This window comes from Neomonachus schauinslandi, chromosome 10, assembly GCF_002201575.2.
Source record: "Neomonachus schauinslandi chromosome 10, ASM220157v2, whole genome shotgun sequence".
Classification (NCBI taxonomy): domain Eukaryota; kingdom Metazoa; phylum Chordata; class Mammalia; order Carnivora; family Phocidae; genus Neomonachus; species Neomonachus schauinslandi.
Window position 1 is genome coordinate 19,504,786 of NC_058412.1, and position 22,019 is coordinate 19,526,804.

The following is a 22,019-nucleotide window of genomic DNA, read 5'->3' on the forward strand; positions in this document are numbered from 1 at the left end:
AAAAATATGAATCCAGACTGTGATTACATGGCCATCAGCCCAAATAACAATGGACACTGGGCTCATGAGAGCTGTGTGTACGGGTCCAAGATAGCCCGGCCTTAAGCTTGGGTGCACCGCTGGCTGACGATAGGACCCATGTCACTCATGTTCCCCAGCTCCAACTTTCTTCTCTGTAAAATGACGTGGAAGGTCTGTTCTAGTACCAAGAACCTCTGTCCCCGAAGCATCTGCTGGAGAGTGTGGCTAATTATGAGGATGGAAAAACCACAGGCTGCTAAAACTATCTGCGCCCTCGTTGCTGAGTTACATCGGGTCTGTATTTCCACTTTCTATCCAGAAAATCATGCTAGGGAAGAGTTGCTGAATGTCATGGTGATCCAGAAAAACCCAGTTAACCTTCAGCCCTGTCTCCCCTCTTGTTCTGCAGCACATGATCTAGAGGCACCAGGGCAGCGAGAATGCGGGTGCTGCCAACAAGCTCACCTCGGCAGGCAGAGGTCCCTGTCCCACAGCATCTGCCCTCATCAGTGAGCGTACTTGGGCAGCTCTTTAGTAAAGGACAGGTCCTGGATGCTCTCCCAAGAGGGACCCTGTCCTCGGGGGTGGGTAGCACGTTCACTCCTCTGGAAATCCCCCATCTGTGCCTGGGACTTGTGGTGTCTGGACCTCACCAGAGAGGTGAGCCCACCCTGAAGTCTCACTTCCAAAACAGTCTCGTCAGATCCTACAGAATTTTCCACGGATGTCCTCACTGCCCTCAAAGCCACAGGATTCTGGTACAGGAGAGCTACACAAGGCCTCAGAGCTGAGCACCTCTTCTGACCCTCCCCACCCCCACCCCAGTAGCTACTGAGACAGTGGGGCCAGGGTAGGAGGTGATGCCCAAGGTGACACCACTGAGAAGGAGCGGAGCATGGGCCAGTGGCCAGGTGTCCTACTCCCGCACAGGACACTTCCGACAGCAACCTTCACCTCTCTGCTCCCTGCCACGCCCTGGCCCTCACCGTACGCACCTGGCCATCCTGCTCGTCAGGCTCCCCCGATGTGGAGCCGCTGGTGTGGATGCTCCCATTGGGCTCCTTGGTCTCAATGAGGGCGGGGGAGCTGGGCTTGGAGGAAGCTGGTGCTCCGTTTCGCAGGGCCTGCAGCGGGAAGAAGTGGCCATCAGAAACCCCAGACACAGTCTGCCCACCCGCCCCAGCGGGCCTGGTTGGTCTACTGTCGGTCTGAAATCTTGCCACGAGAGTTTAGAAGCCTGCAGGCTAAGAACTGTCCTACCGACTCCTCCTCTAGAACGCTGGTTTTAAATGCCGTACACTCCTGGCGTCTATTTCTACTACTAGAATTTTTCTAAGCAGAGAAAGACCCTCCTGTTCCAGCTCCTGTTTCTAAAATAGTAACACAGTGATCCACAGAGGTCCTTTTTGGTTGTAGCATCTGTCAAATGCCTTCCAAAAGTCTGACTAAATCCCACAAGCCCATTTGCCCAGAGATGAGTCCTTTTCCTTGACAGAATAGGTCAAACACTGTAACCCACGGCGAGACAGTCCACTCATTTCACGAGTATTTGCGGAGTCCCTAAACTTCAGGGGATACACGAAACGTCCCGTGTGAGCTCACATTCTAGTGAGGGAAGGCGGACAGCAGGAAGACAAGTCAGTCAAATTAGTACAGTATGTAAGAAGGGGTAAGTGCTCTGGAGAGAGGTAAAGAGGGGAAGGGGCACGGGGATCGCTGGGGAGCGAGACGGTAACGAGGTCAGGGGAGGTGTCACCGTGAGGATGACATTTCAGTGACGACCTGAAGGAGTGAATCCTGCAGCTCTCGGGGGATGGGCCTCCCCCCCGCCCCGGGGAAGAGAGAGAAGCTGGTGCAAAGGCCCTGCAGCAGGTGTGCACCCTGAGCACCAGCCGGGAGGCCCGTGCCGCCGCCGGGGCAGTGAATGAGCGGAGCGAGGGCCTGGCTGTACCCGGCCTTCCCTCCGAGGGAGGCAGAGACCAAGGCAGTGACAGGACGTCCCCTGGCGCTTCAGCAGGAGCACCGCCTGCTGTGGAGAAGGGACGGTGGGGCCCGGCCAGCGCGAGGGTCACTGGCTAGAGACCCGCGATCTGGTCACGTGGCCCGACCAGGTGGCGGCTACAAGGGCGTGGGGCGGGGACGGGGGCAGTCAGAGTCCTCCCTCGCAGGAGGGTCGACGGAACTGGCTTGTGGCCGGTAAAGAGAGGGGTCAAGGCTGTGTCCGGTGTTTGGTCTGAGCTGCTGAAAGAATGAAGCCGCCACCGAGGAGATGGGAGGACAGAGGGCTGAGCAGGCCCCGGGCCGGGGACCAGGGACCGGGGACCGAGCTGCCCGTGTTCGTGCAGGGGTGAGTGTAGGCAAGCCGGCTGGGCCTGAGGTGGAGACCCGGGAGTCATCAGAGGAGGCATCTGAGACCAGCCTGGCTGAGGCTCAACCAGGGCAGGGTGGGCAGGGAGAGGTCTGGAAGCTTTTCAACACTCGGGAAGGACTCATTGTGAGGACTGTCCTCACTCTCCTCCCTGTCCGTCGCTTTATCTCACAAAACCACGGGGACAGATTTCCGCAAGTGGAACTGTGTTCGCTCCCGTGACTTTCCAAGGAGCACCCCTCACCACCTTCCTTCCTTCTTCCCACTGTCCCCCCACAACACATGTTCCCCCCCCCCCCCCCCCCCCCGCGGACATCTGCGCATTACTGCCTCCGACCCCGTGGTGGCCGAGCAGGTGAATGTCGCCTTATTCGCCCACGTCTGAGGTGGAGGCTTCCGGAACAGTCGCTCGGCTGGGCACACGAGCTACAGGGGCTGTGATGCGTGGTTCACCGGCCCGCGCACCCCGGCCGTGAACACGGGGGCACGAGCTACCACAGCTGAATGCTCAAGTTCCCCGAGATGCTGAATGATGACTCAAGCATGACAGCTTCATAAAGCCCGCTCTGCCCAGGCTCCCTTGCCTCGGTGGCCTCATCTGCACCCTCGGAGGGGTGTCCGGTGCGGCAAACAAAGCCTGATCCAAATTACATACCATGCAAGGGTTGTTGAAATAAGCAAAATAAAATACAAGATTAGAACAAAGGAGAACGAGTGTGGTCCCAAAGACCTATCTGACTGCCATTTGTGACTTCAAGGTGGTCCCTGGTAAAACCCAATTTGTGGGTAATGTTTGAAAGGAGTAGCATTTCTCGATTAAAAATTTTATATGCCAGAAATTATAAATTTCCTAGCACTTTATAAAAGCTCATTTCTTAGATTATTGTCAGTTACGGTCTTGTAGAACAGCTTAGAAGACACGTTTTTAATTTGTTCTAGGGAATGTATTAAAGTTCTGCATGTGGCACTCTTAAAAATATGAAGGACTCGTTAATTTTGTGTCAAGGTCGAGTCTTATTTCACGAGGCTCTACTTTCTACCCTGACCGTTCCTAATATTCTGAAAGACAGCTCCCTACTTTTCTGAGTTCTTTGGAGCATTTAATTGCAGCTCAGACTTTATATGCAGCAGAAAATACCCTGAACTGGCCTTTAACACTGGTGCCGAGGGGGATTTTAAATTACTCGGGAGTGAGGTGGTGTCCTATCCCCCTGTGCGTCCCTCCCGGTGCTGAGTTTGTGTGAGCTGCCCACGGGAGGGACCCACGCACACCTGGGATGCAGCATGGCGGGCAGGCCGGGGGCACGGGCCCTGCTCTGCCACCTACTAGATCTGCAACTCGTGTGCAAAGTTCTGGGTCTCAGTTTCCTCCTCTGCAAAGTGGGTATGACAACAGCCCCCTTCTCGCAGGGTTGTCTTGAGGAGTACGTGAAATAATGGACGCACAGAAGCACTCCCTGAATAGTGGTTGCGATTGGAGCTAATGGACGAACCTTCTGTTTCTGTTTGATTCGCTGGTCATCACATACATTTGCGGGAGGGGAGAAGGTGTGTAGTTCTCTTTTAAAACTTCCCCAGGGGTCACGTCTTCAGCCACAGCCCCTGAAGCCTCCCCAGACCAGCTCACGCTCTGCTTTTGCCCTCACGAGGCAAAGCCCCAGCCGTGGGACGGCCTCAGACCACATGCCATCCCCGACAGCGCCAGACTCCTTAGCCCTTACATTCTCACGACGGTGCGACTGGTGCGTTCCTAAGTACAAAGTTACGAGGAGTGAAACAACTCCCCGGTTCAGCCGAGCAGGACGGAGTGCGCTCCACTTCCGCAGCGGCCCCTGGTGGCTCCGAACCAGACAGCCCGTCAGGAGGCCGGCGGCGGGCGGGAGAAGCTGGGGCCGCGGCTCAGGGCTTCGGGTCTGACGAGAGGCAGGGAAGCGGCACAGAGACGAGAGCAGGGCGGGCCGGCTTCACTGCTTCCGGCCTGTTCTTCTTCTCCCACCCAGCAAACCTTCCCGGCCTCGGTTCCCCGTCTCCGTGCCCAAGCCACCCACGGCCTGCCCCCGGCCTCCTCGGCCTCCGCGCGGCTCTGGGAAGCCTCTCCCTGGGCGCCCCGGTCTCTCCCAGGGCTCCGACCGCTCCCCCCGACGCAGGGGAGCCAGCCCCCGCCGGCCGCCGTCCCCGGGGGCCTCCCTTCTGGCCGCCGGAGCCACGCGCTCTCCGTCCCCCGCCGCGCCCCGCCTGGGTGCCCCCCACGGCCCTGGCCGCTCTTCCACCGGCCCGGCTTCTCGAGCCCGCCTTCCCGTGCCGGTCCGGGCCGGCCGGGGCACTCACCGGGCCGCCGAGACCGTGCTGCGTGGCCGTTTTCTTCACCTCTGGCTTGGACGCGACGATGAGGTAGGTCTCGATGCCCTTCTCGTCCAGGTACTCACAGCGGCTGCCCCCGTCGCCCGGCTCCACGTCGAACTCGCCCTTCAGGCAGTCCAGGGTGCTCTGGGAGATGTGCACACGCCTGCACGGCAGCGAGGAGCCCGGGCCCGTCAGGCCGCCAGAGCCCGGGGAGGCCACCCACGCCTCTGAGCCTCGGCGCTACGGCCACGAGGCAGGCAGGCGACGTCCCCAGGCCGCGCAGAGCGCTGCGGGAGGTGAGGAATTCGGAGGGCCGCCCTGAACCCTGTCGTGACGTCCTACCGCTGCGTACCTTGCGGGTTCCTAGTTGCAACACCTGTCGCCAGGGGCTAAGAAACCCGTTTCTGGGGAGTGACCACGGAGGGGGAGGATCGTGACCGCCTGGGAGGGGCTGAGCCAGGCGGGGAACGCGTGGCTGCCTCCTCAGCCCGTCCGTCCTGACCGGCTGAGTCTGTGACCGAGCTCCAGCCGGGTGTGCAGGTGCCTCGGAGCCTGCTCCTCCAGCGCGGCGCCCTCCGGGGGACCCGGCCTCCCCAGGCAGCCCCCGCACAGCGTGCCCAGATGCCGGCCTGTGGCCCCACGGCGGGCGGGGGGCCACAGCCGGGCTCAGGCCAGGAGGCAGGCGCCCCCAGGAGGAACGCTGCTCCGGGGTGTCTCTTGTCTGAGCCACGGCCCCCTCCCTCGGCCCCCGCACCTCCCCACTGGGAAGGAACGCTGGCTCACCCGGGGATGCCACCGGCCTCCATCTTGTTGGCCACAGTGACGTCGGTAGACCACACGTCGTATTGCCAGCGCTTCTGGCCCAGGACGCCCCCCAGCACGGTGCCCGTGTGCACCCCCACACGCATGTCCACCCCAGTCTTCGTCTTCTCCCGCACGTACCTGCCAGGCACACACGGAGAGGAGGAGGGCTCGGGCATGGCCGCAGCAAGGCGGCTGGCCCTCCATGCCCCGGGGAGGAGCTCTGCACGGGCTTTCCTCCCCTCCAGGCCGAGGGGACTCCAGGGCGCCCCACAGCGCTCTGCCTGCACTTGAGCCGAGTCACCTGCGGCTGGGGTCCAGCGGGCCGACAGAGGGAAGGCTGCTACTTGCCCGCGTCCACCTGTGCCAAGCACCGCGCCAGGGCTCACGTGTAGCCGGGAAAGCTGCCCCGTGGTGAGGGAAGTGGAGGCGAGTGATCCTGAACTACCCACCCCCCCCACCCCCCCGCCCCGTGCGGCATCTGTTTCTAGGCCAATGTCAGAGGAGCTCTAACCCGAAGATGGTAACAATGCAAAATGGCCCTCTGGTGGCAAGGTGACCCCTCCCGGCCCCCATCCTGGCCGGGGGAGAAGCCTCAGCAAGGAGCCCCCTTCCCTTCTGGGGCCTGATCCAGCCAGGGCCTGCCTGGGAGGGCCTCCAAGGCACAGCGGGGAGTGTGAGGGGGAGAGTGCAAGGTCCTCACGGCTCGCAGCGGTGGAGCTGGGAGCCCAGAGCAGAGGCCAGGGTTCCAGTCCCACACTGCCGCACACGGACTTGCTGACCGGAGATGGGCCTGGAGGCTCACAGTGAGAAAACACTGAGAGAGGAATGGGGGCCCTGGGGGGGAATCCAGATGAATGTGAGGGGCTGTGACAGACTTCACCACGACGGCCACTTCTCCAGAAAACCACAGTGGATGGAGGCTGGGCTCCTCGGAGGCCATGGAAGGCTGGCAGCCCCTCAGCCGTGAGGAAGACGAGCCATGTCCCCCACTTCCCAGAACTGGGTACTGGGCTGCCTGCCGACCAACACAACACCCACGGGACAGGGGGCCTGGGGTGCGCTGGGCCCCCACAACCGAGCACGGAAGGCCTGCCTCTCCTGTGGTCCACCGCCCCGCCTCCGGAGCCCCCCACTCACGAGATGGCCTCCACCATGGCGAGCCCCATGAGGATGGAGCAGACGGCGTGGTCCTCCCGGTAGTCGGGCAGGCCGCAGATGCAGTAGTAACAGTCACCCAGGATCTTAATCCGCAGCTGGTGGTATTTCTGAAAGCACAGGGTGTGGGGGGTGGCTCTGAGTCCCTACTGGACATGGTGCGAGGAAACCGGGCGAGCTGGGGGGGGGGGGCAGGCCCACGCCCCGAGGGTGGCCCCCGAGCCCGAAAGCCCGACGAGGCCCGGGCACTCACGGCAGCCAGCTTGTCAAAGCGGGCAAAGAGCTCGTTGAGCAGCTTCACAAGCTCCTGGGCACTGCAAGCAGAAGACAGCTGCGTGAAGCCCACAATGTCCGCAAAGAGGATGCTGCAAGAGGAGGGGGGCAGCAGCCGTGAGGCTCCAGACAGCGTGCCTGGCTCCCCCACCAGCTCCCACTGCCCACCACGGGCAGCCAGGACCCCGGCGCAGTTTTAGACCCCAAAGCAGTGAGACCCTTGGCACTTCCTGGGTGAATTCGGGGCTCTGATGTTTAGCTTATCCTTGTGGGCCCCTCCTCCACGGGGCCTCCTTCCCCCACGCTGCCCGATCCTGGCCCCAGGATGAACCCACCCCTCCTGGAAGAAGCACGGCTGTGAGCCCCAGTGCTGGCCCTGAATGGCTGGGTGACCTCCCGGATGTCACCTCCCCACCCTGGGTGATGTCTGTATGATGCTGGGGCTGGACCACACAGCTTAGATGTCTCAGCCCCAACATGGGCCGGGAACACTGCTCCCACAGGGGCTGAGGCTCACATGGCGGGGATGGCTCAGCTTCTAGTCCTGGCGGAAGACTCTGGAACCCCACAGGGCACGGCCGACCCCACAAAGTCCAGCCCCCGTCCTGCTCTCAGAGCCCAGGCCCGGCGCACCTGACGTTCTCGTGCCGATACATGTACATGGTGTTGAACTGCTGCTGGTCCTTCTGGCTCTCGTCCTTCTTCATGTCCTTCAGCATCTCGTCAGCCACATGCTTGGGCAGGATGGAAAGCATAAGGTTCTCCTGGGAGGAGGAAGACCGGGTTAGTGGGGAGGCAGGGTCCGGCCTGTACCCTCCAGGGGCACGTTCGGATACTTGCGGCGGCAGACGTCAGCCAGAGCCCTCCCGGCACAGATCCCAGGCTGGGAAGCAGCCAGAGGCCCAGGGCAGCAGCTTCCTGTGATGGAGCATCTTCAGGCCCTGATGGGAGTCAAACACCCACGAAGAAACCCATGCTTGGCTCTGAACCTCCAGAGCACCCTCACGGCCCCAGGGAAGGCGACAGTGCCTACGTGGGCCTGTTCTAGCCCCTGCACTAGGGGCCCCCAAGGGCAGGACCTTGTGTCATCCACTGCACCCTGCACAGACCAGTCATTCAAGAATCCTGATTCAACGTGACCGGAGACCTACTACGTGCCAGGCAGCACGCTGGGTACCAATGCCAGCAAAGGACTGAGTCTCTGCCCTCAGAGGGCTGAGGGCCTCATGGGGCGACAGGTGAGCATGCCTCCCAACGTGCAGTTTGGTAAGTGCCAAGACAAGCGAGGGAGAGCAGGGCAGTAAGAAAGAAGGGTGCCAGAATCAGCCGGGTGTGTCAGGGGCAAGCAGGAGGACTTCCTGGAAGTGAGGCTTGAAGACTGAGATGCTGAGAACATCCTGTCCGAGGGAGCCGCATACACAAGGCACAGAGACCTGAGGACCCCGGGTTCAGGGACCTGCAGCTCCAGAGGTAGGTTTGGATGGAGTGGGGGGGTTGGCACACCGCCACGTGCGGGCCGCTGCCGCCTGTCTGCTGCCCCCGGCCCCCCTCCCCCCGCTCTCTGGTTTCTGTGTCATCTGTGGCTGTCTTCTCCCTCCGAGAGCAGAGCCGAGTTGTTGTGACACAGAACATACAGCCTGCAAAGCTGAAAAAGGCTCTTCTGGCCCTTTCCAGAAAACGTCTGCCAACCCCTGTTTTGCACCACGAAGGGCCTCGTGTGCCAGGCAAGGAACGGGGCACTCCTTCCCAAAAGCTGCAGGGCACAGGGGTGTGACATGGCAGGACAGGGCAACCAAGTTAGCAGTCGTCCTGGCAGAGTGGGGCTTGGGGACCGCTTGCACCAAGCAGGCAGGACAGGCCCGTGGCTTCGGCCTCTGGGTGGAAGGTGCCCGTCTGTGAAGTCAGGAACAGAGGCGGAGAGACGCGAGGGGACAGACGGGCTGGTTTGGGACGTGCTGCAGGCAGACACTGAGTCGGCTCGGGGGGCTGGGAGATGGGGCAGGAGACAGCCCCTGGGAGGGGGTGAAGCCAGACAGAGAAGCCTAGGCAGGGCACCGCATCGGCAAGGCTGCACGGCCCCGTGCCCCGAGATGGGAGGCAGGTGGTGATGGGTCTGGTGGAGGATGGTGGGGGAGAAACTTGAGCTTGCGGCTCAAGCTGAGGTTTGCGGGGGTACGGCAAGTGTGGCTAAGGGGAGGCTGAGGCCTATGGGGCGAGGCAGCAAAGCTGAGGTCGGCTTGGGAGAAGAAGGGGGGGTGGGAGGTGGGCAACAGGCGGGGACAGAGAGGCACGGCTGGGCCTGCCCCCCGTGCTGGAGTGGTTCTGGGGGGCCAGGCCACGTGCTGCAGAGCTCGGCCGACGGACAGGGAGGAGCACAGCGGGAGGGGCAGGGGGGTCCAGCAGTACTGTGTCTAGCCCGCCAGCTACAGGAGCTACCTGGGTGCAGGGGTGGCCAGGAAACCAAGAGCGGCTGCCTGTGTCCTCTGCGTCTGGGGCCGGTCCAGAGGAACAGAGGCTGTGGGTCCCAGACCTTGGCAGGGACGCCAGCCTGGTGGGAACAGGAGCGGGGGACCTCGCCTCCCACCAAGGGTCTGCGAGGGTCGGGGGGCCCTGCTGGCTCTTGTTCTCGGCTGTGTTCAGTGGACCCTGAGGCCAGAGAACCCAGCTCTGTGTTTGAAACACACCTTCTCTGGGGCAGGAGAACCAAAGTGTGGAGGTTCTGCTCCTCTCCTCTGGGTGAGGCAGCCAAGAGGCCCCCAAGGGCCCGGGCCCGTGCCCCCCGGAAGCCAGAGGGCTGGGGCCTCCCTCACCAGCTCCGGAAGAAGACAGCTCTGCGGTAGCGACAGCTCCCCTTCTGCTCCCACGACGGTCTGTGGACCAGAGCCCCCACCTGCTCACCCCTGCGCCACAGGAGGTCCCTCTCCCCTGTCCCTCCTGTGGTCAGGCACAGGGTAACGACCAGGCGAGTGGCCCTCAGCCCAGCGTGAAGTGCCACAGCGGTTACTACCATTCTCCCATTTCCACAGCCATGTCGCTCCCGCTGCTAACAACCCCGCGAGGGGCACCGTCGCAGAGGAATGAGGGGCCGGAGCCCAGGGGGGAGCCCCTGTGCCCCCTGCCCGCGTGTGGTGACGGGCCTTCGGAAACTGAACTAAGGCCACGCACCGAGGAGCAAGCGCTCAGCTTGGGAAGGACAGGAGCCACTAGGAGGGTTTTCCAGACAAGCCGAAGGCCTGGGGCCCTGCCAGCCCTCAGGGCGGCCTAGGCGGAGAGCTGCTGGAGTCCGGAGGGGACAAGGCGGCGAGTGCCGGGGCAGGAACCCGGGCTGGCGGGGACGGGAGGGTGTGGCGGCGTCAAGAGCTTGGGCTCCGGGCCCCACAGCCTAGCTCAGACCCCTGCCCCGCCGCCGACTGGCTGTGTGATCCCGGGCAACAGTTAGCCGTCGGGAAAGCAGGAGGACGAAGTGACTCCTCACCGTAGGGCACTGAGAACAGGCCTGCATACAGCAAGTGCTCAATATGCTGCAGCTGTTCTGTCACCTGAGGAGAAGTGTTACTGAGGGTGTGGGGGCAGCAGGTGCCTCAGGAAGATGAGGCCTAAAATCCTTTGGGCTTCAAAGGCTGGCCACAGATTTATTATAGGTTAAGAGCCCCAGTAGGGTATCCAGGGTGAGCAGAGAGTCCTTGGGGTCACTCGACCAGGCCGAGGAACCCTGTCTGGTCCGGGCACAATGATGAAGGGGAGACAAAGACAGGTCCCGCCTTCCATGATGTCTCAGCCTTGCTCTCTCTCTGTCCCTCCATGCCCTCCCTGACCCCGCCACCCGTGCATGCAGGTGCTCACTAAGGGGAGGAAGAGGCAGATGTGTGAGGAGTGGGGGAGGGCCCGCCAGCCCGGGGAAGAGGACACTCAGGTGTGTGCACAGGCAGGGGTCGCGGGACATCAAGGATTAGGATAGTCGCAGCGACCTGTGCTGGGCTCCCAGCCAACTGGCCTATGCAGCCCCAGCAGCCAGCACCCACAGGGTCAGACCCCAGCTCAGAGCCCTGTCCCTCCAGAAGAGCCTCTCTGGGCTCCCTGGGAACCAATCCAGCGCTGCGAGGTGCTCCGTGCCTCTGACCACAGTCCTAATTTCCCTGAAACACAGCCAGGCCTCTATAGGGGTGCAGGACCACCCAGAGCAGCCGAGGGATGTGGCTTGGTCTCCCCAGCATAGAGGCTCTTCCTAAAATAGCAACTCCCACTCTTCCTAAAATAGCAACTACTATATGTTTCGGGAGTCATAAGAATGTTCCGAGCCTCTGACCCATTAATGGCTCTCCTGGGGATTTTTCCAACAGAAATAATCCATGAGAAGTAAAAAGACATACATGCCAGAAGAACTTCAATGAACATCACTCACATTTGTGGAAAAGACTGGAAGGCCCAAATGCCCAGCAAGTGGCTCATTCGACTGGGACACATCCTTTGGACAAACCTCATAGAAACGATCATAATGACAAGTGCCGTGATGAGAACGTGACCAAAGAGGAAGAGCCAACACCGTATCCTGAGAAGGGGACGGCAGACCCACGCCCGCCCCTGAATCACGGCAGAAGAGTACGTGCGAGAGGGAACAGGGTAATCTGACCTGGCAAATGGAATCCCGAGAAAATGGGTTATGTTTTTCAAAACTGCTATATGGTTATGCTGCTGCTTTTTTAAACATACTTTTTGAACTGGAAATAAACACAAAACTTCCCTTGCTATGACCCTAACCCTGGTAATGACCAGATTTCTTAGAAAGGGAAGGGCCCTGCCAGTCCGCCAGGCTCGCTCCGGACTCCCACGTCCGCCTGGATGAAAGCCGAGGAAGGAGACTGATGGCCAGGTCCGAAGCCAGGAGGGGACACCCGCCCCACAGCACAAGAGGGAGGTGGCAGGGGTCTTCTCCGGGAGCCAAGTGACAGAACCATCACCCTGGCCTTGTTTCTTTCTCTAGTTCTCAAGTATTGCCACTCACCAGGCAAATGGACGCTACTGGCCAGGATCCACACTGTCCCCCTTCTTTGCTAAAACTTCCTCCCTTGCCCTGTATTTTCATGCATGTGTAATACGGCCTCCATTTTGCAGGCGACCAAACCAAAGCATGAAGGGGGTAAGCGGTTTAGTTTATCCCAGGTTCCTCAGAGTTAGCGACAGACCCAGAACTAGAACCCAGGGCTCTTGGACCGAAAGTACAGGTGGGACTTGTTCACCAAAGGATGTGCTTCTGACACAGCAATTCTCTCATCCACACTGGACGCTGTTCTGCTGCAAATGTGAAGGAACATGAAGTGCCCAAATCCTCCCTAGGAAGGACCTGACGAGGCTGCTCTAGAAACACCTGTGAGGACTCTCCCAGTGGGTGAGCCCACCCGAACGTCCTTTCTGTGCTGCCCCCAGTGCTTGTGGAGTTGAGCTGGGACATCCAGCTACTCCTGATGAGGGTCCTCCTTGCAGAAGCGGACCCAGCTGAGACCTCTGTGGCTGCCTCAGCGTGGTGGCCCAGCAGCAGACCAGGCCACCTTTCGGCCTCAGGGAGGGCAGGCCAGGGCTGGTGGCAGATACTGGCATTCCTTCTGATGGGTCAGCAGAGGACAGGAGAGAGGTGCTACTGAGGGAGACTCCTGGCTCTTTAGGACAGACCCTGGGCAGGCCACAGTGACCTCCCTCAGCCGCCATACCCCCTCCTCACAGGCTAAGGGGAGGAGAAAGGGGCCAACGCTGCGAGGCCCGGTCTCAGTGACTGGCAGTGGACCCTGAGTAACCCACAGGGCCAAAGGTGAGGGCTCGGAGATGCTGAGTCACCCCAAAGCTGTGACAGAAGCCAGCTGTGCTGGCCCCAGAAGGCCTCCCCCATGGCATATGCACAGCGTGAGGCCACCAACTGCCCGCAAGGGGCCTAGTATGGTTAACAGGGGAAACGTGCATCGTTTGACCCCGCTACGGGGAGGAGCAGAAATCTATGGCGAGTCCCTGGACATCTCAGCCCATCCCTCAGGACCTCGGGCCCCACAGCCCAGTCTGGCCCTCGGAGTGGCAGCCTCAGCCTCACCTGAGGCCCGTTCCTCATGAGGCCCAGATACCCTCAGGTAACTCGCGACCACATTAAAGTTTGGAAGCGCCCCTTTAGGAGCATTCGAGGAGACAGATTTCCTCAAGGCAACAGTTCACTAGGCCCTCGTTGGGGCGTGACCACAAGGTGCAGGAGCCTGAGGCCAGGCGTCAGAGGTGGGCTGAGAGGCTGGGAACCCACCCAGAGAAGCGCAGCCTCCACAGTGACATGGGAGCAACCTTCAGGCCTGAGGGTACGTGGAAAAGGGATGGTGCTTGCTCTGGAGGATCCCACGAGAGGAAGCTAGCAAGGGAAGGCTTTGGGGAACAGACTGGCTTCTAGAGCTGGAAAAATGTTCTAAGAGTCAAAGCAGTTCAAACAAAGAACGTGCTGCGCTAAGAGCTAGTGAGCTCAGGTCCTGGACGCTGGGTGAGGAGGTGACAGGAGGGAGTCCACCACAGGATGGGAACCTGCCAGACTTGCCAAGCCGAGGCCTGGGGCCCTGCCACATGGGTCCATGCAGAGAGATGGAGAAGGTGGGGAAGCTGCCTCACGTGGTCTCTCCCCAGCCCTGAAGTGCTTTGATGGCTATCCTAAAAATACACACCTAGTCAAGGCCTTGACCCTCTCTGGGAAAAGAACCAAATGAGGCAAAGGAAAGAACAAGCCCTGAAAGTTTCTAGTAGGCTTTCTGGGTAGAGCAAAAAAGTGACCCAGATCCCAGGGAGAAGCACCGGAAGCCCGCCCTGGGGGCTGTGCAGAGGTGGGCGGGGCTGGGGACTGGCTGGGGTGCAGCGTGCGTCCGGGCGCCGTGCAGAGGTGGGGCGGAGGGGGGGGACCGGCTGGGGTGCAGCGTGCGTCCGGGCGCTGTGCAGAGGTGGGGCGGCGGGGGGGGACCGGCTGGGGTGCAGCGTGCGTCAGGGCGCCGTGCAGAGGTGGGGCGGAGGGGGGGGACCGGCTGGGGTGCAGCGTGCGTCCCGGGCCCGGGCAGGGATTTGTAAACAGGTATTTGCCACACTGCTCAGGTGGGCCGTAAGCCCCTGACCAGGGCAGGCTGTCCGCATGGCCTCCACCAGGCTCTGGGAAGGAACCAATCAAGCCCCCTTCTCCTCAGCACTGACTCAGGCCAGGCCTTGCCTTTGTACGGCTCAGGACTGAGACAGAAGCAGGAGGCCCGCACTGCTCCGGGGGCCCTGACGGGGCATTCAGGAGTTCGTTACAGGCGGTGGCCAGCAGGGATTTGGATACATGAGCTTGGCTGATGAGAAGCTAAGTTTCTACAACATCCTTGTAAAGGGGCGGGGGGGTGGGGCGGTGGAGACTTAAAATGGAGAGAGAAATCAGCAGTGCCCAGGTAGCTGGGTGGGTGGGTGGCGTCTGCACGAAGCAAGCCTGTAGTCTGTTTGCATGCCGTGTCCTCGTGCGTGCCCGAGTGTGTCCTCTGCACGTCCCGTGGGTACGTACACACACACGTGCACATACACACATCACTACAACCCATCACAGGCTGTGAGCAGATGCACAGCTGTCCACAAACACATCTGCTCTGGGCCTGATTTCTCCAGATTCTTGGAGCTTCCAGGCCACTTGAAAGCCAAAACAAAGGTCCAAGGACCACAGCAGGTGCCTGACCAGCTGAGCAGAGGAGGCAGCAGAAGGAAGGAAACGAGGAGCAGGAGGACCTGGCCCGCCGGCCCTGGGAGGTCAGAGCCCACACAGCTCGCCTCTCCCTGATGAAGAGGGCAAAGGGCCACGGCACGTGCAATCGGGGGAACTGCGCTGCGTGTGCCTGGGGAGGGCAGCCACCGTCTACACGAGGGACCAGCACGGGCTGCCCCATCCAAAGACATGGTTACTGCCTCACTAAGAACAGTCACTGGTCATCTCTGCAAGGCCCCAGGCTAAATGCTGGGAAGGTCAAAGGTAAACAGTACTCCCAAGAGGTCTGACGGCCAGGGCACTCAGGTCACCTGGGAAGTGCCTGGTCTCATGGGGCAGGAGTGCTTTGCTGTCTTCAGCCAAGGGCTGTAGGCATTCCCAGGGAGCTCAAAGACCGGCATCTCTTCGAACAAGCCCCTCCAATGTGAAAACGGACTCCGAGCCAGCATCCCCAGAGTCTCTCAAGTTGTCAGCTCTGAGAAGGAAGCAGGGTCACAATCTTGGCATGGGGGCCACCACCAGGCCGTATCATCTGGGACAGTGCAGAAATCACACAGACCCAGGGGCAGCCCAGAACTCTGACCCTGCTACAGGGGGAGAGGGGACACTTGCCTGGACTCCTGTACGGTCTCCAAAGACAGGGGCCACCGTGCAGGCCAAGGGGACTGCCGTCTCAGGAGACCACACTTTGGGCCCAAAGACGGCCATGTGTGTGGTGTCTGCAGCCCTCCCCCAGTGTGGTTGGCACAGAGCAGGTGCTCCTGAGAGGTTTGGCGAGATACTGAGCTGTCAACTAGGAGCTGTGGCCCAAGGGACCAGCCATCGCCCTCTAGAACAGCACTGTTAGAACTTCCTGCAATCAAACAAATGCTCTGTGGTCTACGCTGTCTGAGATGGTCCCACGAGCCACTTGTAGCTACTGGGCACAGGAGACGTGGCTAGTACGACAGACGCACTAATGCTTACTTTTTAAATTTTTATTCATTTAAAAGTACATGGCCACATATAACTAGTGGCTACCATATCAGAGCAGTTCTAGAACACTGTAGCAAGTAAGTGCGGCTTACGGGCCAACCCAGGGTAACAGAGAGCCGCTGCCTAGAGAAGGATGCCGAGGCCACATCAGTGATCAGTGGGGAAGACCTGCCGTGTCTGCGGTGGGAGCCCAACCACGGGCTTCCGCCCCTGCTCAACCCACCCCAGGCGTGAAGGTTCCAGCGGGTTCGACAGACCAGCTCTCCACCTGTGAGGGTCGCTGGTGGTTTGGGTTTGCTCCCCTATGCCTCCTCCCCATGCAGCAGTAAACCTCACCAGTGCTTTTCCCAAATGCAGCTCCCACCTTCCTTTACTCTCTGGTCCTCTGCTCGGCCCCACCCCAGTTCTGGCTGGGCTCCCGACCCCAGTCCCTCCCACGCGAGGGATGAGCGCCGGGCGCTCTGGGAAGGACCTGCCACGTGTCCCTCTCCACCTCTGCACTCAGCCCTCCCTAACCCACCCCTGCCCTCACCGCCTACTGTCTTTGAGGAGGAGGAGCGCTAAGTGTTCCCCAGAAGCCGTCTGGTTGCCAGCTTTCACTGGACTCCCCAGCTTGAGGCCCTTGTCCTACAGGACCGACCATCGTCACCGCTGGAGGGCCCCTCCAGAGTGTGCAAATGCTGGCCCAGCCCAGCAAGCCTGCCAGACACACAGGTAGGGCACAGGATGAGATGTGTACCCTCAACTCTCCTCATGGATGTCGGTAAGAAAGACTCTCCACCCCCCACCAAACCTGTGCCTCACCTCCCGACGGCCTCCCGGCCCAAATCCCGACAGCCATCGTGGACTCTCCACTCTCCCACCTCCCATGCCACTCAGCAGTGAATCCTGTTAGCTCTACCTTCAAAAAACACCTGGAATCATTCCTTTCATCACCTCCATCCTGGTCTGAGCCACTATCCTTTCTCCCGAAAATGACTGCATCGCTTCGAATTAGTCTCCCTGCTTCCACTGCCCTCTCTTCTCCACCAGCGGCCACACTGATCTTTTAAAACCTCCTACCCTCCAATGCCTCCAGGGAAAAGCCATGGTCCTTACAAGGCCCTGCAGGACCTGACACCCACCACCTCCCTGCCTCACCTCCCTCTTGAGCCCTGTGTTGTATCTTTCCATTTTCCAAGGCAGTCAGAAATACAAGTTTTTATAGAGAACGTCCAAATTTCTAAGTATTAGAAATGTTTCAAACTCCGGACAGGTCAAAGGAAGCAGATCCCCACAGGCCGGGTGTGGTCCAGAGACTACCCAACAGAAGCCCCTGCCGGGGGTGGGGTCAGCTGGGGTGGGGTGGGGGGGCGCACCAACTCTTCTTCGCTGGGTTTTCGGAGATGATTCAAGGAGATAATCCAGTAAAAACGCAGCCCAGGGCTCCACATGAAGTAACCGTCTGATAAACTACCCCTGACGAAACCAAACGTCAGTCCTCTGGCCAGAGAGAGGGCGGGACGCTCCACAATCCCGGCCACACTGGTCAGGGACAGCAGTCGCTAAAACCGGGGGTACACATGCTGCGGGGGGGATGTGGCTCTGACCCCCCAGGGCCCAGGAGGGCCGCAGCTTGGAAGCCACACAGCCCAGGCACAGTCCTGTCACCACCACCAGCGCCTGGGGCTACCTGATGCAGCAGACGCCCTCCCACCGCCAGGAGCCCTCCAAGGCTCTGGAACAACCTGTCCTCTGTGGGCTCATCACTTGCGTTATCTAAAACGTGGATTGGTTCTGCTAAATCCTGAAACGCTAGAATGAGGAACATTTTGTGAAATCCAGGAGGTGGGGGGCTGGAACCCACAGAAGCACGAATCCCTGCTTCACGCCACGGGAAATTAGCCTTCTGGCTTTTCTCAAACCAAGATGCGCTCGAGGCTAAAATACAACTTAAAAATATCAGATACATTGGCGAGCGGGTCCGTGAGGATGTTAAGGTAGCAAGAAGATTTCGAGGCCCATGTCGGGGAGCGGGGCCCTCTGTGGCTGTCTAGTGGACAACGGGCCTGTCCCACCCACACCAGGTGCTGATGGTGCAAGAGCCTGGCCCCAGGCCCCCACTCGAGGAGCAAGACGCAGAGCCGCCACGGCGCAGTGGGGCCATGTTCGTCCCACTCCACACCTGCCTCCCCTCCCCCCGTGGCTCCCCAGGAGGCAGGTCCCCAGCCCCGATCTCACTGTTGCCAGGACAAGAGCGGACGCTTTAAGGATGGACACCAGAAGCCCGACCCCAGGGCAAGACGTAGCTGGTCTCTGTGTGTCTTTCTCGCTCTGTGTCTGTGTGTCTGTCTCTCTGTGTGAAGGCTGTGTGACTTCCCTCTCCCCCACCAACCTCTCGTGAGAACAGGGCGCAGGGGTGAGATTACTCTCTGCCTCACCCTCGGGGCCAAAGGTGTGGGCAGAGGTCAGCGAGGAGGGCCACTCAAGAAGACAAGGAACAGATGACCTTATGAAAGGACAGCACTCCCGAGTCCCAAGTTCTGGGGCTCCCAGGGGAGAAGTCTGTGACTCTCATGGTAATGGATGGTTCTTCCTTCCAAGACCTCAAGGGCAGAAGGTCACCCACCTGGGGAAAGACTCCAGCATGAAGAAGAAACATCATCCCCTGGTCATGGTGACCCTGGGTGTTGGGTTTAAGCAGAAGGAAAGGCAGAGAGAAGGGGCTCTTCTGTCCTGCACATCCCCCCAAGAGCTCCATGGAAAACCACCCAGCGTCCACCTGCACCACGCTCCCCAGGGTGCCCCAGACAAAGAGGACCTGGCCCCCTGGCCCTCCCTGAGGCCTTCGGATGCTTCTCTGACCTAGAATCAACTCTGCACAGTCAGCCGTGGGCTCTCCCTCCTCACCTCTGACGGGGACTGGGGGCAGCCCTCTCTTCCCCGAATAAGGACAGGCCAGCCCGTCTAATAGAATGCGGTTTAAAGGAAGCACTGGCCTCTGCCACAGCCTGTCATCCCTCCATCCCCCCCGGCGTCCTCCTTCAACCATGGCCCCCTCCCTGGGAAGTTAATTCTGAGTGTGAGATCCATAGCAGCTCAGAATTCTGTCGTTTGTACCTGGTGACAGGTATGTGCTGCACGGACTTCCTGTCGGCCCACTGTTGCCAGGCCGCAGTTGGGGCACTTAGCAACCCTCGAGGTCCCCAACTACACCCTGGAGTATGGCCACATGCGAATAAAGAAAAACGACGCCAGTTCTCCAGACCACTGGGCTCCCTGCTCTACCCTAACAAGCCCCTGGAGCTGGGGAGGCTGGAGAGAGGCCCCAAGTCCCCCCTGATGGCCCCATATCACAGGCAGATGCCGGGGACTGCCTACAAAGTGAGACAGGCACTCAGCAGAACCAAAGTGCCCCGTGCCCACCAGGGCCACCGTCCCCGAGCCTCAGCTCCCCGAGGCCCTCAGAGTGGTTGGGCCTGCAGGCAGGAGACTGGAGTCAGGGAGGCTGCTGCAGCCAGGTGACCGGAATCTGAGACCTCCAAACCACTTCTCTTCACCACGCAGACAAGCCCACCTCGGTGCCCAAGCCAAAGCGCAAGCCTGAGCGCCAAGGCCCGGGGCTGCTTTGTACCTTCCCAGGGGACGAGGGCTGGCGGCCCACCTGTCGGGAGTCGCCTGCCTTTATCAGCAGGACGTTGGTCATCTTGGCGAAGGAGAGTACGACCTCCCAGGTGACAGGGGCAAGGAAAACAGAAGCAGAGGACCCGGGATGGGATCACTTCAGCCCGTCTGAGGAAGGGGAGGAGGCCCGGAGAGGAGACCCCCGTCCCACTGGAGGCCGCCCAGCCGCCAGGGCAGGCCCTCCCCTCGGCGCACACGCCGCTTCCTCCCCAGGCAGCTTGGAAACAAGATAAATACACGCCGACAAAATACAAAGTGAGACACGAACCGTGATATAACTAAACTCTGAAACGAAGCGTCCTCTGCAGAGGATATACTGAGCATTTTTTGAATTGGGAATTTTTTACAAAGACATTTAAACACTGTGAGTGGCCACAGTGACACTGACCTCAGACAACTCCTCACACGGGAGCCACGACCAAACCAGCTTCGAGGACTTTCTGCAGCCCTTTCTAGCATTTTCCCGTCTACGATCTCATTTTTATTCTCACCAGAAGTCCTCACAGGAGGACAGCCAAATGGGACTGCTGACCTCTCCTCCTCCTCTGCACTCAGCTGGCCTTTCCGGGATGTCAAGTCCGCCCCGCTGCCCAGGGAGGGAGCAAGCTGGGTCTCATCCTACCTGTGGCCCTTCCTCCAGCCAGTGTCCCCAGGGCAGGAGCCACGAAAGGGCTTCACATTACTTAGACTCATCTCAGTGTTCTTACTTCAAATGATTTCCAGACAACTCCATGACAATGGCATTATCTTTAATCTCACTTTTGCAGAAAACTGAACTGAAGACCAGACAGGCAGAGTGCCAACATCACACGGTGAGGAGGTGGGAAAGCCGGGTCTCACTGTTGCCCAGAAAATGCTGGAGGAAGCGATGGACGCAAATCCCAGGTCCAAGCTCACCAGCGGGACTTGCCTCTGGTGCAGGCTTCAGACCCTGGAGTCGGTCCCAGGGAGAGGCGCGCGCACAGGACGGTGGGTGTGTGCAAGGATCTCAGGCCTCGGTCCTCACTGGCAAGGAAAGGCACCTGCTGCTCGGGGCTGACCCAACGCTCACCCAGTGCCTTTCTGTGTGGTTTTAAAGATCAGGCTTGGGTATGGGGTTTTTTTTGGAGTGATGAACACGTTTTGGAACTAGAGGTGGTTGCCCGCACAGCATCGGGAAGGTACTCAGTGGCACCCTTTCATATGGTTAACTCGACGTTATAAGAATTTCACCTCCATAAAAGGAAAAAAGGGGAAAAAAGCAAACATGGAAGGTTCTAAAACCTTTTTTAGCTGAGAACACAATTTATCATGATGTCGTTTTTAAAATTATTTTTAAAAGAAACACCCAAAGGATGGGAGGTTTGGGTGGTCTCTTCTAGACTTCTCCCTATCTTCAGACTTTTATCCAACAACAACAGTCCGACAGGAGACAGCCCAGGCGCCTCGTAGGCGCAGGCACCGGGCAAAACACCCTCTACATTCAGCCCCCACAGTCACCACATGACGCAGGCGTCCAGACTCAAAGATCTGCTTCTTAGCTGCTATTCTTAACAGATATCTATGAGAATAAGGTGTTACTTCTATAATCAGGATAACATGGTGAGGACACTCTCAAAACACCGAAGAAGAACAAAAAAAGACTTGCAGGAATAATCCTCTATCAGTATTTTTTTCTTTTTTAAAGATTTTTATTTATTTATTTGACAGAGATAGAGAGCACAAGTAGGCAGAGAGGCAGGCAGAGGGAGAGGGAGAAGCAGACTCTCCACTGAGCAGGGAGCCTGACGCGGGGCTCGATCCCAGGACCCTGGGATCATGACCTGAGCTGGAGGCAGACGCTTAACCGACTGAGCCACCCAGGTGCCCCGGTATTTTTTTCTTGATACTTGTCTGCGTTTACCAAATACCGTACAACGTGTGCTAAAAAATACAAACAAGAAAACCTCTCCCAAGCCTCAGCCTACCTGGCTGTGACTTGAGCCAAATGAGTAAGCAGCAGGAAAGAGCTCACAGGATGCCACTACCTCTGTGGGACCTCCGCCCCGCCCTTGGGGTTTCCAAACAGGCATTTTTAGAGGGGCAGCAGGGTTCCATATCAAAGAAGCATTTTCTCAGTAAACAAGGGAATTTAACTGCCTAAGTGCATTCTCGTTCATTGCCGGGAGGAGTATAAATTCTTTGCACCTCTACGAGAGATGATGCGGTAATATTTCTCAACAATATATGTGCGTGGTTTCTCAAAAAATGAGAACTACTACCTAGACCTACCACATGACCCAGCAATTCTACATCTGCGTATATACCCCGAAGAATCGAGAGCAGAGAGTCAAACAGGTCCCTGTCTACCCGTGTTCACAGCAGCACGATTCACCACAGCTGGGAGGCGGACACAACCCAAGTGTGCATCCACAAATGCAGGCAATGGAGTATTATTGCACCTTGAAAAGGAAGTCCCGCCACGTGCTGCACCACAGGTGAACTCCGAAGACATTGTGCGAAGCACAAGAAGCCAGCTGCAGAAGGACGTGATTCCACTGACATGAGGTTCCAAGGAAAGGGAAACTCAGAGATAGAAAGTAGGGTGGTGGCAGCCAGGGCCAGAGGAAAGGAGAATGGGGGGCTAGTGTTTCGTGGCCACAGAGTTTCAGTCTGAGATGATGAAAAAATCCTGGAAATGAACAGTGGTGAAGGTTGCACATG

General features: G+C 59.2%; 1 protein-coding gene across 4 annotated transcripts in view; it reads right to left on the reverse strand.

Moving 5' to 3' along the window:
• ADCY3 (adenylate cyclase 3) overlaps window positions 1-22,019 on the reverse strand; it is a 76,754-nt gene that overhangs the window by 12,694 nt on the left and 42,041 nt on the right. For 3 of the 4 annotated variants that reach the window (XM_044918546.1, XM_021697387.2, XM_021697386.2), the window contains exons 3-8: window positions 7,598-7,728; window positions 6,945-7,056; window positions 6,674-6,801; window positions 5,516-5,674; window positions 4,718-4,895; window positions 1,017-1,145 (exon numbers count right to left, since the gene is read on the reverse strand). In XM_044918546.1, coding sequence (XP_044774481.1) covers window positions 1,017-1,145; window positions 4,718-4,895; window positions 5,516-5,674; window positions 6,674-6,801; window positions 6,945-7,056; window positions 7,598-7,728 — 837 coding nt within the window. The remainder of the gene's footprint in view (window positions 1-1,016; window positions 1,146-4,717; window positions 4,896-5,515; window positions 5,675-6,673; window positions 6,802-6,944; window positions 7,057-7,597; window positions 7,729-22,019) is intronic. The other variant, XM_044918547.1, reaches the window with a different exon arrangement.